This window comes from Polychytrium aggregatum (genome assembly GCF_025602895.1).
Source record: "Polychytrium aggregatum strain JEL109 chromosome Unknown BJ171scaffold_36, whole genome shotgun sequence".
Taxonomy (NCBI): domain Eukaryota; kingdom Fungi; phylum Chytridiomycota; class Chytridiomycetes; order Polychytriales; genus Polychytrium; species Polychytrium aggregatum.
This window is the reverse complement of record NW_026516238.1, coordinates 392,441-406,971: the sequence shown is the minus strand read 5'-3', so window position 1 is coordinate 406,971 and position 14,531 is coordinate 392,441. Positions and strand designations below refer to the sequence as shown.

Genomic DNA, 14,531 nt, shown 5'->3' with positions numbered 1-14,531 from the left:
GACAGACCCAGGGCGAAGGCCAGCCGGACCGCCCCGACGGTCACGTTCGCAGGGCAACCGGCATCAATCAAAGTTGCGCGGCCAGCACCACGGCATCTCCTCGTTGTCAACGGCCAAAGCCATGGCAGACAGGCCTGGACAAGCCCGGTCACGCTGGCGACGTGGATCTGCCATGGCTGCTTGTGTATGTGCTGAGCAGACCCCACATGACACCTCGCCTTGCTCTGCCAGAGCTCAGGCGAGCGAGGTGTTCTTTTGGTGGAGGGGATCGCTGCTGATGGACCATGCTTCCCCCAACACACGCGGGCACATCGCGATGGACCCGCCCGCGACAACTTTCGAGAGCGCTTGCGGGTGGGTGAAGCGTGCGACCCACACGACCGTACACGCGAGCGAACAAGCGCGATGTTCTTTTCCATTTTCCGCGACGGCTCCACTGCGTCTCTGCGTGTGGGGGGCAGTTGTGGCTCTTCCCCACAGATCCGGGTCCGAGCTGTGACCAGCACCGTTGAGCGCTTGTTTCGGCCGACTTTGGACAGGACAGCACGCAACTCAGTGCGATGCAGCGCAATGCGACGCAAGAGTATTCAGCTCGAAGCGATGCAACGCACTTCAACTCGATGCGACGCCATCCGATGCGACCGCCGCTGACCACCGACCGTGGGCACTCGTCTCACTCCCGTCTCGCTCCCGTCTCGCTCCCGTCTCGCTCCCGTCTCGCTCCCGTCTCGCTCCCGTCTCGCTCCCGTCTTTGGCACACTGGCCCGCCCTCTCGCTGGCCCTCCATGGTTTGTCGTGTTCCGGCCCACCCCCGCCCTGTCCGACGCTCTCTCACCCACTGGTGTCCCCACTCAGCAGCCAGGCCGTCGTCAAGGGGGAGCAGCTGAGCAGCAGCCACTGTTGCAGCAGCGACACAGCGCTGTATGCAGAGCAGTACACGCCCTCGCCAGAGTCGAAACGTGACCGCAGAGACCGGGCCTTTGTGCCACACCGCCGCCGCACGTGAGCCATGTGACCCAGTCACGCTTGTGGCGACGCGCTCTGTGCAACGGTGTCCCTGTGACGCTCCGCCCGTCCAGCTTGGCGGGGCACTGCGACTGTGGGGGACGGGTGGGGTGTGTCGGCGGCCTTGCCACGGGTGCGCCGGGTCCGGGCCTTGTCGCGGCCGCCGTCCGACGCGCTCCGCGGCCGTTTCCCAGGGCCGTTTGGCGGTCTTGCCTCTTCCCGCGGCCGTCCCTGTCGCCTGGCCCTGGCGGCATAAATACCCTTCCGAGGTCGCCCCCGACTCTGCCCACCACCGACTCGAGATCCCCCCCAGACTCGCCCAGTCGATCCTCGGCCTCTTCCACCTTCCCACCTCCGTCCTCACATCCCGCGCCATGAAGCTGCTCACCCTCGCTGCCTTTACCCTCGCTGCCCTGGCCGCTCCCGCCATGGCTGCCCCGACTTCGGCTGCCGTCGGCGCCCAGAAGGTGGTCGGTGGCTACCTCCTCATCAACCCCACTGACGGCGCTGCCAAGATGAAGGCTCTCGCTGCCAACGCCGCCACCATCCCCGTCAACCGCATCTTCATCTCGTTCGTCCGCCCCGACATGTAAGCTGGCGCTCCGTCCGGTGCTGATGGCTGCGGTTGCGGTTGCGGTTGCGGCTGCGGCTGCTCTCTGGCGCATGCTAATCGCGGGTCCGCTCTTGGTCTTGCAGGGTCTACGTCCCCGGCAGCAACTCTCTGCAGTATACCGGCCTGGGCTACGCCTCGGGTGGCGACTACGGCTTCGCCGAGCTCAAGGGCTACATCCAGCAGCTCCAGAGCAACGGCGTCGAGGTCTTCATCTCGATGGGTGGATGGAACTACAACTGCTACCCCTGTGAGTGTTTTGTGGCGCTGCCTCGAGCACGCACCTATCGTGTCTGCCACTGCATTTGTCGCCTCATTCGCCGCCTTGCTTACCCCCCTGCCCTCTCCGTCAGACTTCTACATGAAGTACAGTATCTCCTCGGGCCAGCCCACCCCTCCCTCTGGCCCCAACGCCTGGAAGATCCAGCAGTACGGCGGCGGCAACATCAGCGGCTGTACCGAAGCCAACCAGTTCTGCTACGTCTGCGAGCCCCCGTCCCAGGGCACTTCCCTCTCGGACTTTGTCATCTTCCCCGAGCCCGGTTTCTCCAAGACCTGGCAGCAGGCCCAGGCCTACGTCACCAAGCAGGCCGACCCCAAGATCGCCCCGATCTGGCACTCGGACATGATCCCCGGCAACAGCTACACCGACCCCAGCGACAGCACCAAGGTCACCACCGTTCCCGGAAGCAACTACTTCTACTCCCAGAGCCGCGATCCCTACCAGGACCTCGTCTACCTCGCCAAGGACCTCGGCCTCAGCGGTGTCGATATCGACTACGAGGAGATGTGGCACGCTGATACCTTCCGTATCCCCGACCCCGCCGTCTCGTGGGCCACCGCCGCCCAGGGTCCTTATGATGGCTCGCAGGTGGGTTATCGTTACTGCTTTGTTGAAGCATACCCCTGTTTGTCTAGGTTCCAACGCACAATTGGATCGCTTTGCTGATCGCCTGTCGCTTTGCACCACAGACCGTCTACAAGTACTCGGCCATCGTTCAGGACTTTGTCATCAACATCCAGAGCATCTACCCCTCCCTGAAGCTCTCGACCGCCGCCGGTGCTGCCGGTGCTGCCGGTGGCAACTGGTGGGGTGGCAACCTCAAGAACACCTGGCTCAAGGCCAACCAGCACTTCCCTGAGGCCATCGGCTTCATGTACCAGGGCGCCAACGCCGGTGGTCTGAACATCATGACCTACGATCTGTCCAAGGGCCCCAACGAGTGCCCCGACACCACCGGCCAGACCGCCTGCGATCTCCCCGGCCAGGTCGGCTTCTATATGAAGAGCTACCAGGCCGCCGGCATGCCCGCCTACGTCGGCTACGAGATCGGCACCCCTGCCTACCCCGATCCCACCAAGGATCCCACCAACCAGCTGCCCCTCACCAACGATGCCCTCACCAGCATCATCACCAACACCCAGCCCTCGTACAGTGGTGGCTTCTTCTGGGAGCTGTACAAGCTTGCCGACTCTACCTCCAACGCCAACGCCACCGCTGTTGCTCAGCGCATCTGCAGCACCATTCTCGGTGCCAACACTCCCCGCTGCTCCGGTGTGATCCCCGATCCCTCCGCCGTTGTCTCGACCTCTTCCGCCTCCTCCACCACTACCACTACTACCCCTGCTCGCACCACCACCACCACCACCACTACTACTACTACCACCACCACCAAGCCCACCACCACCACTACCACCACTAAGCCCACCACCTCCAGCACCACCACCACCAAGCCCACCACCTCCAGCACCACCACCACCAAGCCCACCACCTCCAGCGCCACCACTACTACCACCCCTGCCCGCACCACCACCACCACTACTTCGTCCGCCGCCCCCTCGTCCACTCCCGGTGGCAACGTTGCTGGTGGAGCTTGCTCTCCCGGCTACGGCTGCTCTGCCGATCGCCAGAGCGTCCTTGTCTGCTTCAACGGCTCGTGGTTCTCCATTGGCACTTGCGCCTCTGGCACCTCTTGCGTTGACAACGTCTACGTTTGCGCCTAAGCGGGTATCCTCACCCCCTCCCTCCGCCTTTTAACCCCTTTGTAATCTCTTTACGATGAATAATGTCTAGACAGTGTTGTCTCCCAATATCAACCTCTCCCCAATTCGCGCTCTACATCTCTGCTCTTTGCTCCAAAGTTGGTGCGACGCCCTCGAACCTGAAAAATGAATGAAACCCCCCCCTTTCTCTAATTATCTCCTGGATGTGGATTTGATATCTGTCTCTGGTGTGGAATCTCTACTTGGTCGTGTGTATGTTTGGAGGAGGGTTTGCTCCCTTCCGAGAACCAATATATTGTACAATATAACTTCCTCTTCAATGACTCTCTCGTGTCCTTCCAGACAATCCGGCCTCGTCGCAGCTAAGTGGTGTGATCGTTTGCTGGAGTGTTTCCCTGGGGGCATTTCGAGTCAGACGATCAGACTCTGTTGGTCGTGCTATGACCCGCAACACAAGAGTGCAATATCGCGCCCATTCAACCTCCACCAACCACCCCGTATCGTTCCAAACGAGCTATATATTGAAATCAGAAAGTGGGCGTGCAAACGGTTGTTGGGCACAGAGATTCAGAGAGAAACAGCAGTTATCAACGCGACATGGACCTGGCCAGGCCTTAACAGCACAGGGAATGTCGTCTGCCCGACTTCAAATCCAGGTCTACCACGAACTGTCTGGGAGGAGGCTCGCGACTGTTTATCTATCTAGGAGGAGGCGTGGCTATCGCTGGTACTCTTGGTGTGGTTCTTCTTGTGGATCAGCGCCGAGGGCGAAAGGTAGTTCTTGATATTGTTGTAGTAGTCGACAACATGCTTCATCTTGATCTCGTGGGCACGCACCTTGTGAGGATTCATGCCCATGGTCTTGATGTAGTCGTCCGACAACGAAAGCGGGTGGCGGATATGCACCATGTCTGTGCGATCATGCGCCGGCGGAGCCATGACAGTGATGTTGGGCATAGGCGAGTAGGTCGGCAGAGGCGCCTCACAGATCTTCTTCGTTGCCGTGGGTGACTTGTCGTGCTTCTGGATCTTGCTCTCGTCTGCCGCTCCGTCACGCTTCACAACCTTGGAGCTCGAGCTGGTGTCGTTGGCGATGGGGAAAACGAAGTGCGAGCCCGGCGGGACGTTGATGAGCTGCAGGATGGCGCTTTGCATCCAGCTATCGGAGCCAGGCAGGGGCGACGCAACCGCTGTTGGGCTGGGCGCAGGCGATGTCTGAGTCACCGAGGAAGCCGGACCGCCGGGGCAAACGCTGGTCGGAAGCATTTGGATCAGGTTCGAGTCCGCCATGCTCTTGGAGTACGAGTAGCATGCTCCCAGGATGTTGGTCGGATCGAGGGCGAGATGGACGGCGATACCGTAGACATCGAGCAGATCGTTTGGAGAAACAGCGACTCCAGCGCTCGTGATGCCGTTGTAGAGATTGCGTCTCAGAGACGGACAGACATCCTGCCACATGCTGAAGACCTTGTCGACCATGCCGTGGAGCTGAATGAAGAGGCAGCGTCAGCATGGACTCTGGGCGCATCGCAGCTGGACCGACCGGCATTCAGATGATATACGGCCGACCTTCACAAAGCGCATTTGCCTGTTTCACCGAATCACACTCACCATGAAGAATAGCGGGTCGTTGGTCGAATAGAACTGCGTCATGTCGCCCAGCTGGCCGCCGACAAAGTTGTGCACGGAGGCATGCGGGCCCATTTCCAGAGGGCTGGCAAAGCCATAAAAGTCCGTGGCATTGGCGCCGCCGTTGATGATCTGCGCCGTCGTCTCGACCGAGTACAGCGTCGCGCCGGACAAAAAGTTGCGGGACAGACAGTCGACGGGGGTGATGGCAGCGGAGCCACGAATGCTCGTCTTGGCAACTGCCCAGTTGCCGGACGGGTTGGTTTGCCAGCCCGCAAATGCGCCGTTGGTCACGCAGTAGTTCGGGGCAACGCCGTTGCCTCCGAACTGGGCAAAGACGCTGGACTGCTCCGGGGCCTGCGAGTCGATTGTCCTGAAGAGTACAGGCGGGAGCGCAAGAGTGTCGACATGGGGACGTTAGACTGGTGCAATGATGAGTTCCTGGAAAGCGACACCACCCCTTCGTCAACCCTCAGTCCTCAATATCGAATCTCGCGCCATCAAGCAAGATAATTACCAGTCCCAGTACGGCAACACAATGCCGCCATTAGGATTGGTGCTCTGCAGCGCCTTTTCGTAGAGGAGCGTGAACAGGCGATGCCATGGCAGGAACGACGGCTGGAAGGAGACATGCAACGGACCGAATCGTGAGAAACTCCAAACTCAGCTGCAAGCGTGATGTGGCTGGCGGCACACAGTAATTGTAGCTGCACAGCAACAGCATCCAGGGCCAGGCACAAGCGCGGGCATCTGCTGGTTCCAACATCCCGTGAGCCACAACCCAGGCACCCGTCGGAACTGTCTGACTTACATGGGAGTGGGCGTTCATGGTGACGGTACTAAAGTGAATCCACACAAAGTCGTCGTACGAGAGCGTGCCGGGGTCGAGCCAGTTCAGCTTGGTTCCGAGCATGGGCCGGCTCTTGAGGGCATTGACGGCGTTGAAGTAGGTGGTTTGCTGGGCGGGTGTGAGCTCCCGCCATTCTGGTCGCACATAGCATGGTGCTTGAGCAGCAGCGAGCGGGGCCAGGATAAGCGGAAGGGTTGCCAAGGTAGTCCAGTGCATGGTTGGGCGGGTTCGGGGACGTGGCAGCAGTCGAGGCCGGGGATGCAGGAGGCGTGGGAGAAGCAGCAGATGCGAGCGGAACAAGCACAGTGCCGGGCGTGGAAGCAGGAAGCAGACAGGCCGTTGGAATCAGAAGCCTGAGGCGACAAAACAGGCCGTTGCAGCAGACGGAAGATGCGGATACGGATGCGGATGCGGATGCGCTGGGTGGTGGTTCCTCACCGGCAGGTTTTAAAGGGGTCGGATGCTGGATTGCATCTGCGAACATTTGGCCTGTGCCGGCCTTGACAAAGGAAAGGGCTGTGTCGCGAGGGGCAAGGGTTGGCCAGGTCTGAGTCAGAGAGCGTCCAGTTGTTTGTCGCGCCGGCCCGCAAAAACCGAGCGCGCCGACCCAGGGCCGGGAGCGAGCGAGTGCGGCGGCCGAGTGGGGGAAGGCAATGTGCTTGGGGAGCATGCGTCGTGGGAAGCGCAATTGGGAGCAGTATCGGCATCGTCGGGCGATCGACAGCGAACGAGGCTAATCAGGGAATCAGGGAATCAGGGAATCAGGGAATCAGGGAATCAGGGAATCAGGGAATCAGGGAATCAGGGAATCATGGAACCATGGAATCTGGGAATCTGGGAAGCGGTGGCGATATCATCCCAGCCGGGCTGTGCCAACGCATCGACCACATCGATGTTGCTGGACACGGGGCGAGTCGCTGGCTGGGTCTTACTTTCTGGCTGTCGTCGTTCGCCGGGGGGCACGAGCACACGGATCCGCCAATGTTGCTGTGCTGTCGAGGGGAATGCCCTTGACCGGCAGCAGAACCAAGGAGGAGCATGCGCCGACCGCTGACTCATGCGCTGAGCCCAGGCCCGGTCAAAAACAGCATGTGTGGTGTGCAGCTCCCCAGTTGTCAACCTCGACCGACAACGCTCCCAGCCCGTTCGCATTCCCCCTCCCAGCCCGTTCGCATTCCCCCTCCCAGAGAAACCACTCCTTAGAGCCAGGGATCGAAGGAAAGAGAAAGGACATGGATTGACACACAGCCATTCGCCGAGTCTGAGATGAGATGCGGGGCAGAGTCCCAACGACGATCATGGCAACCAGGCAAGGGCAGTAGCTAGAGAGCCGGATCTCGCTAGCGTCCCACCGACTGGCACTGAACATCCGCCTCGATCGTGTTGGACTACTCCTCGCGCAGACTCTTGACAGCGCCTTTCCTCAAGCGGTCGCGCAGTTTGTGCAGCGAAGCCACGATGAGAAAGATGATGGCAAAGTAGACAGCAATGCCGAGATACCAGGCATAGGCGTAGGGCTTGGATGTGTCCAGGAACGGATAGACCCAGAAGCCGTCGGGGCTACGCATCGCCAGCATCGAATGTCCGGGTGAGCATAGAATGGTACCACGGGAGGCACAGGAGGTCGAATCATGGTATGGGTCAGTCAGACGTATCAGAGCCACCAAAAGAGCTGTGGCATCGAATCGTAAAGGCATTGGGCCAATGAATCAAATCGCCCGTCGGGGCAACGAGGCGTTCGGCAGGCTACCGCCGGCGAGACTCACCTGGAAGTGTACTGTGAAAACACCGCATGCTGGTAGAACACATAGACCACAAAGAGCACGCCAAAGAGGATCGGTATGTACCACTGGGAGTAGAATATCGGGATGCGATTCAGCAAAAACTCGATGAACATGAACACCCAGTCGAAGGAGTGTGGCACGATGGTGACGAAGGTGGTGAGAGGTCCACTGGCCAAGGACGACTTCAGGACGTATGGCGCAAGGAATGCCCAGAAGACCACCTGTGCAAACGGACATTGTCAGTAAGCGGCATCAACAGCAACGTGTGCCAAGCCGGACAAGTTGCATCGGCCAACGGTGCCTGTGCCTTGTGGCTTCGGGCTCGTGCCTTGGTTCGGTACGCAGGGTTCGGTGCCACATACCGGGACAATCCAGTGGTAGACGGCCGGGAGGAGGTATAGCGACCAGTGGATAAAGATGAATGTCTTGCTGCTGGGAGTCTTGCCGTTTCGCCAGATGTAGAGACCCGTCACGACGGTGGAGAACTGTGGGGACCAACGACGTGGCGAGCCGAGCCTGGATTAGGATTCCTGCGGGGCATCCCACGGGGCATATTGCAGGCCCGACAGTGCCATGCTTGCAGTCCCGGGAGACTGGTCTGTCCAATGCATCTCCAGCACTGGACGCAGGCCCTGCATCAGTCTCAGAGACAGAGCAGCCAAGGCAGTCCACGGCAGCACAGCCGATCCAGCAAGTCAGTCGTCCGACTCACCCCAAAGTACACCACCAGGCCGATCCAGCTCAGGTCCGTAAAGGCCGAGATCCAGGCAAAGAATGGCGCCTGCTGAAGCAGCAGGGACGACAGGCTGATGATCATCACCGTCAACGAGGTGATGAACACGCCGCAGCGGTAGTAGAACAGCGCATATGGGCTGCAGAGCGACGACGTCACAAAGCACTCCGGATCGACATCGTCCAGATGGAAGTTGAAGAACCTCTTGAGCATGGTGGGGGAGCGGATGCGGTGCCGGAATGAGACAGGACGGACGGACGGCCGATGCAAGAAGACTGCCGAGATGCTCTGGGTCGACGGGGCATTTTTTTGCTGGACCGCCAACGCCTTCCGGACGATCGACGGGCCTTGAGCCTTTGCCGATGGCCAGGCCAATTCGGGACAGAAACAATGGACGCGCCGGACCAACCAGCGCCGCAGGTCATGGCGCCGTCTTTGTCGGGCGCGTTCCCGCCTGACATTGTGGCCCTTTGTGTGTCGCGCAGGCCGTTCACCCGCCCTTGCTGAATCTGCAGATTGTCACCAGCCGGCCAATGGGGCGCCGTCCACGGAATCCACACAGCGAGAGGAGTGGTTGGGGACCACTTCGGCAGAACCACACAGACAAGCAAACAGACCGACTTGGTTGACGCGGTTCTGGGCCAAGCCGTGATTGCAGCGATCCCATAATGAGGCGAGATATCTTCCGAGCGAGGGCTGTCGAATTTATGGTGTGTATTCGTCATCGCTGTCGCCATCCTCGTCGCCGGTCTTGCGCTTGCGCTTCAGCAGCGCCATCAGCGTCGGTTGCTTCAGTTTGGAGCCGCTGTCCTCGCCAGTCCTGGCAGAGGTCCGCCGGCTCCCCTTGGCCGGACGCTGCAGCATCTGCCAGGCCTTCTTCAGAGTCGCGGGCGAGGGATAGATCTGCTCCTTGATCTCGTCTTCTGTGGCCCAGACACACGGGGCACTCCAGGCCTTGTCATCGGATGCGGTGGTGGGCGACTGTGTCCCAGAGTCGGGGTTCTCCGTCCTCCCACCGGCATCGTCGCTGGCCTCGTGGGTGCTTTGTGGCTCCAGCTCGACGACAAGATGCTCCACAACCATCGTCCGCCGAATGTGCGAGAAGATGTGCTCGGTCTCGCCACACATCGTCCGCGAGACCACCCGAAAGTTGTTCCGGAGCCGATCGTGGAGGTACTCGTCCATCAGTCGGCGGCACGATTTGTCATCTGGCCGGGGTACATCGAGCTGGATCGTCGGATAATCCCACAGATTCGCCAAGAGGCCCGTTGGTGGTCGCTGAACGAGCAGATACTTGGGTGCCACGGATGTTCCCTTGGCGCACTCGACAATCGATACCCAGCACTCTGGATGTTGCCACGGGTCAGTACTGGGATCATTCAGACACTCGTGTACTTCCTGGTGGCCCACTTCCTGCCCAGGCCCGCTATTGTTGATGACGCATGAGGCAAGTTTCGATAGGCTCTCGGCGACGCCCAGGATGACAACCGCTCGCAGTGGCCACTCCATGCCAGCTTACCCTCGACTCGCTTCTCAGCACGCTTCGGCTTGTTGGGATACAGCATAACGTTGCACTCCTCGATTTCCACGGGCAAGCAGAGATCGCACGGATCCGAGATGTTTTGGTCTTGAGCAAGATTATGCATGCCGCACGAGAGCAAGGTCAGATCCCGTCTATGAAGCAGATCGTGGTCACCATTCGCTCGCAGCGTCCACTGTTTCTGACACAGTTTTGCTGCCCATCTCCCTCCTGCTCACCCGTACTCTTGCCCTTGCGGCCACCCTTGATAAACTTTGCACCTGCAAGGCTCTTGGCTGCCTTTTGCTGACGAAGCCATGTTCAACCAGTTGTTAGCAATCGCTCGGCGAGGTAGATATGCCAGTACATCGGTTCAGGCTGCGGCTTACCTCTGCCAAAGCAAGGCAATACTCCTTCACTGGACAGCTGCCGCATGCCGGGTTCTTTGGAGTGCAGACAGTGGCACCTAGATCCATCAGCGCTTGGTTGAAGTGGCCCGGTCGACCCGGATCTAGGAGCTTGCGGGCGAGGTCCCTATAGTCGATATACGGCGGATATCGTTTGTTGGACCTGCCTCCTACACCATCGCTTGCTATGTTCAGGCACCCCAGTGATCCCCGATTGCCCGGGGCTTACCAGTGCAGAGCACTCGCAGCCTTGGCTTTGGGATCGCCTCCGATTGCTCGAAGCCTCGACAGGACTCGGACAACGTTGCCGTCGACGAGAGCAGCTGGTTGATTGTATGCGATCGACGATATGGCCCCTGTTGGCATCGTGATTTTTGATCAGTGCATCCCGTCTGACTTATCGCGCCCTCTCGATGATGCCAAGTACGCCAAGCTCCCGCAGTGCCTGGGACCATTCGTCCCAAGCCCTGCGCCGCCAAACTCACCGGCAGTATAGGGCCCGATGCCTGGAATCAGCTTCTCCAATTCAGTCGCAGTCTCGGGAAGTTTGCCGGCCAGTTCGTCCGCGACCTTCTTGGCTCCTTCATGCAGCCGCTGGGCTCGAGAATAGTACCCCAGCCCCGCCCAGACGCCGTGGACATCCTGTCGTAGAATTTCGACAGTCATTACCATTCGGAGAGCATGCGTTGGCCTCAATCGTCTCCGTTGGATGACTGCTGGCCCCAATAGTCATCACGCCACATTGCCCAGAGGCATTCTCTTACCTCCAGTGCCGCCTTGGCGAGATCAAAGACGGTGGGCCATTTAGACAGCCACTTCTCATAGTATGGAATAACTGTGCTGACCTGGGTCTGCGCAGAGATAGATCGCCACGGGTTTAAACAGTCAACATCATTGGGTCTCGACGACTCGTTCCTTGGAACTCCTGTCGTTCGTTCCGCCCTGATATAGGCGGAGACCGATCGGGCGCCCTGCATCGCAGCGACGTATCATCCAAGTCGAACCTGCTGCAGCATTATTTCGCTGATCCAGACTAGCTCGGCAAGAGCACCCCGAGTTGGGAAACGACAGTGTCAGCATCGGCATCCTGGGCAGACTTGGAGTCTGAGTCTGCAGCCTGCCCCATCACGACCTAGTTCTTGATATAAGAAAAGCCCTCACGGGCCACGCATTCTTTGCCCATACCTTCGTATGCACGCTGAGCGAGTTCTTCATCGGACTTTGGGTGCTGGAAGAGCAGACCCGGTGTGGAGAAGGCAGCACCAGTACCGTCAGCTGGCATTCAAAGGCACTGGATCGATCGCAGCGCCGGGGAGGCGGCCCAGCTGTATCGCACACCCTCACCTGGATACTCGATGGCGTCCGCCAAGGCAGAGCTCTCTGGTTGGCATCGTACCAGTCGAGCATGGCCTTCCGGATCAGCTCGAGCTCGCTCTCCGATCGAAATCCATGGTAGTCCTTGGCGTGCGCCCGCTGCTTGCCCGATTCCAGCACGGCCTTGACTTCCTCGAGGAGCCCCATCGACGACCCGATCTTGCGGCGCTTCTCCTGCGAAATGGTCAACGCGGAAGAAAGCCGGGCTGGGCTGGACTGGGTCGAGCGGCTTTTTCCGTCGTCGTGTGGCGCTCGCTCGCCGAGCCAAAGATCGTCCATTGGCCAGAGCCGACACACCGCTCGATGTCCTCCGTTGCGGAGACACACACTGCCATGGTCGTGAATGTGCAGAAAATGTATTGCGCTATGTACAACAACGGCTGCTGGCATCCCCAGAGACATCTGGGCTTGAACAGACCACGATTCTTGACCTTGGTCAGCTCTTACGGTATGTGCTAGACCATGCAGGTCAACCTTACTGATTTGGTTGTGTGTGTCGGCGACAGGACATCACTGGTAGCTTCTCCGGCGCTCAGAGCGGCTTGGCGATCGAGAGGTGCCCTCGGTGTGGCGACGATGACGGGCGGGCCGTTCGGATGATCGCTGTCCTGACTGGGCTTGCGATGGTTCAGCCCATGTGCGCCGCTGTTTGTGTGGGTTCGGGCTGGCATGGCCAGATTCGGCGCTATCAGGCTCACCACGGTGATGATACTCGGAACGTCGTCGCTTGTGTGCGCCCGAGTCGCTGCGCGAGCTTGATCCGAGCGACTCTGGGTGTCGTTTCTCGTAGTCTGCTTGCGATCTGATGTCATGGCGTTCGCCGCCCCGCGAGTCCCGCCTGTCGTGGCGATGATCATGTCCATGACCTCTGTCGGTATGGTGGCTCCGTCGTCTGTCGGCGCGGTGGCCATGTTCTCGGTCGTCGTGATGACTGTGGCGATGCCGGTGCCGGTGCCGGTCGGAAGAGGGTCGCTTGCGATTCGATGATATGTCCGGGGGCATGTGCATAAAATGCGCCAAGACTGACTTGGACTTTGGCATTCGAGCGAACCGCGCTCGCCGGAGGTGCAACTCAAGCTCGTTGTCGCATCCGTCGGAGACGCCGGAGGCGACATCCATCGCCATCAACAGCTCGTATGTGTCGTAGAAGGACGCCGTGATATGGTCGATTTTGTACGTGCCCTTGCAGAGATTCGTGCCGACGGGGGCTGTGGGATTTTGAATGAAGAAGCAGCGCTTTTCTTTGAGATCGCTCGTTTCTTTGGAGATGATATGCAGCAACTCGCCGCTCTGGGGGTCGACGTGGCCCGTGGGTACCAGCCCAAGGCGAAAGTAGTCAAACACCTTGCCAAAGAGATGGAAAAAGTCCGTCACGAGCTCTCCGAGGTTGTCGGTAAGCCGGGGCACATCGCGGCCACTGGTGTGGTCCTGGCCTCGATCATCGGCAGCACCTTCTTGAGGAGCGGAGGCGGAGGTGTGTTCGCGGGCAGCGGTTTGCTCGGCGGATTCAGATGCAGGCTGTTCACGGGAGCCGTCCTGAATAGCCGGAGCAGCCACAGCAGCCTTCGGCGGTGACGGAGGTGCGACTTGCGATGAATAGATGGCTGGGTGCATCTGCAGAAATGTCAGCACCCAACACACAAGAGCGAACCCCCCAAGGCCGCCTGTCGGCACAGAAGTCAGGTCGCGGACACCAAGGTACAGCTTGAGGAACATGACGATCGGCCGGAGCTGGGGATAGCTGGCCGCAGCCTCTTGTACCATGTGGACACTCTGGGCGGCAGACTCGTCTTGGTGGCAGGAAATGTCCAGGATCAAGCCGGTTTCCCGATCCTGCACCTTCAGGATCGGCACCCGGGCGTGCAGAATCGCCGTCACCTCGCCAACTTGTCTGTTTTGCAGATGCCGCTTCACCCGGACCAGCGCATTGGCCTGTTTGTTGCGGGTGTTGCTGCGGTTGGGGATCAAGATGGTGATGTCAATGTCGGCGTTGGGGAGGTACATGTTGGTGGGAAAGCTGCCGAAACAAAAGATGTCGAAGGAGGGGTCGATGGCCTTGACGATGTTGCGGTACTTTGCGACGGTTGCGTTCCGGAGGTCAACCTCTTGCGCGCTGGGTGAAAGCCAGTCGACGAGGGAGCGGATCTCAGAATCCAGGCGGTCGACCAGCGACTTGCTGGGGCTGTCGGCACCGCGGGCAGATTCAAGCCAAACAGGGGGCCTGCTCAGATGTCTTTCGCCATAGGCCTCTGAGGGGATCTCGGGGCGCCATGCGTCCCAGGCGACATTTTGCCTGGCGAGGAACTTTTTCGCCTTGCGAGACAGGCCCTTTGGCGGTGGAGCTGGCGGCGGCGAGGCTTGGGTGTTCTCAGAGGTGAGGTTCGAGACAAACGACGAGAAGGTGAACCGCGGCGACGCCGTTGCCGATTCAGGTTGCGCCATGGGAGCGCTTGCCGTCGGCGGGATGGTCAAGGGCAAGGGATCGAGGCCGAGATCGAGACAGATCGAACCGAGACAGATCGAATCGAGACAAACGGAATCGAGACAGAGATCGAGGCAGAGATTGAGGCAGAGATTGAGGCAGGGCAGTGGATTCAAACTGGCCGACCCGTTTGG

General features: G+C 59.8%; 5 protein-coding genes across 5 annotated transcripts; 1 reads left to right on the top strand and 4 right to left on the bottom strand.

Annotated features, from left to right (window-relative positions):
* The first annotated feature begins 1,303 nt into the window (after positions 1-1,303).
* BJ171DRAFT_197361 (uncharacterized protein) lies at positions 1,304-3,930 on the top strand. Its single transcript, XM_053106238.1, has 4 exons — positions 1,304-1,594; positions 1,702-1,865; positions 1,969-2,486; positions 2,588-3,930. The coding sequence occupies exons 1-4, from the start codon at positions 1,380-1,382 to the stop codon at positions 3,617-3,619; spliced, it is 1,929 nt and encodes a 642-aa protein (XP_052963982.1). The 5' UTR covers positions 1,304-1,379; the 3' UTR covers positions 3,620-3,930.
* A 328-nt stretch (positions 3,931-4,258) lies between these two features.
* BJ171DRAFT_629745 (uncharacterized protein) lies at positions 4,259-6,314 on the bottom strand (the record flags this gene model as incomplete). Its single annotated transcript, XM_053115603.1, has 4 exons — positions 4,259-5,107; positions 5,231-5,621; positions 5,766-5,866; positions 6,060-6,314. 4 exons carry the CDS (start codon positions 6,312-6,314, stop codon positions 4,322-4,324), a joined length of 1,533 nt encoding a protein of 510 aa, XP_052963981.1. The 3' UTR covers positions 4,259-4,321.
* Positions 6,315-7,315: 1,001 nt separating this feature from the next.
* Positions 7,316-8,988, bottom strand: BJ171DRAFT_516858 (uncharacterized protein). The gene is made up of 4 exons (XM_053112075.1): positions 8,595-8,988; positions 8,245-8,367; positions 7,865-8,103; positions 7,316-7,658 (listed from the first exon to the last, which is right to left on the bottom strand). The coding sequence occupies exons 1-4, from the start codon at positions 8,826-8,828 to the stop codon at positions 7,487-7,489; spliced, it is 768 nt and encodes a 255-aa protein (XP_052963980.1). The 5' UTR covers positions 8,829-8,988; the 3' UTR covers positions 7,316-7,486.
* Positions 8,989-9,288: 300 nt separating this feature from the next.
* Positions 9,289-12,208, bottom strand: BJ171DRAFT_516856 (A/G-specific adenine DNA glycosylase-like protein). Its single transcript, XM_053112074.1, has 10 exons — positions 11,886-12,208; positions 11,727-11,769; positions 11,546-11,574; positions 11,306-11,392; positions 11,027-11,183; positions 10,771-10,897; positions 10,524-10,668; positions 10,374-10,440; positions 10,135-10,242; positions 9,289-9,961 (listed from the first exon to the last, which is right to left on the bottom strand). Exons 1-10 carry the CDS (start codon positions 12,192-12,194, stop codon positions 9,321-9,323), a joined length of 1,713 nt encoding a protein of 570 aa, XP_052963979.1. The 5' UTR covers positions 12,195-12,208; the 3' UTR covers positions 9,289-9,320.
* Positions 12,209-12,251: 43 nt separating this feature from the next.
* On the bottom strand, positions 12,252-14,478 carry BJ171DRAFT_516854 (uncharacterized protein). Its single transcript, XM_053112073.1, has one exon. The coding sequence runs from the start codon at positions 14,355-14,357 to the stop codon at positions 12,426-12,428; it is 1,932 nt and encodes a 643-aa protein (XP_052963978.1). The 5' UTR covers positions 14,358-14,478; the 3' UTR covers positions 12,252-12,425.
* Positions 14,479-14,531: the final 53 nt, after the last annotated feature.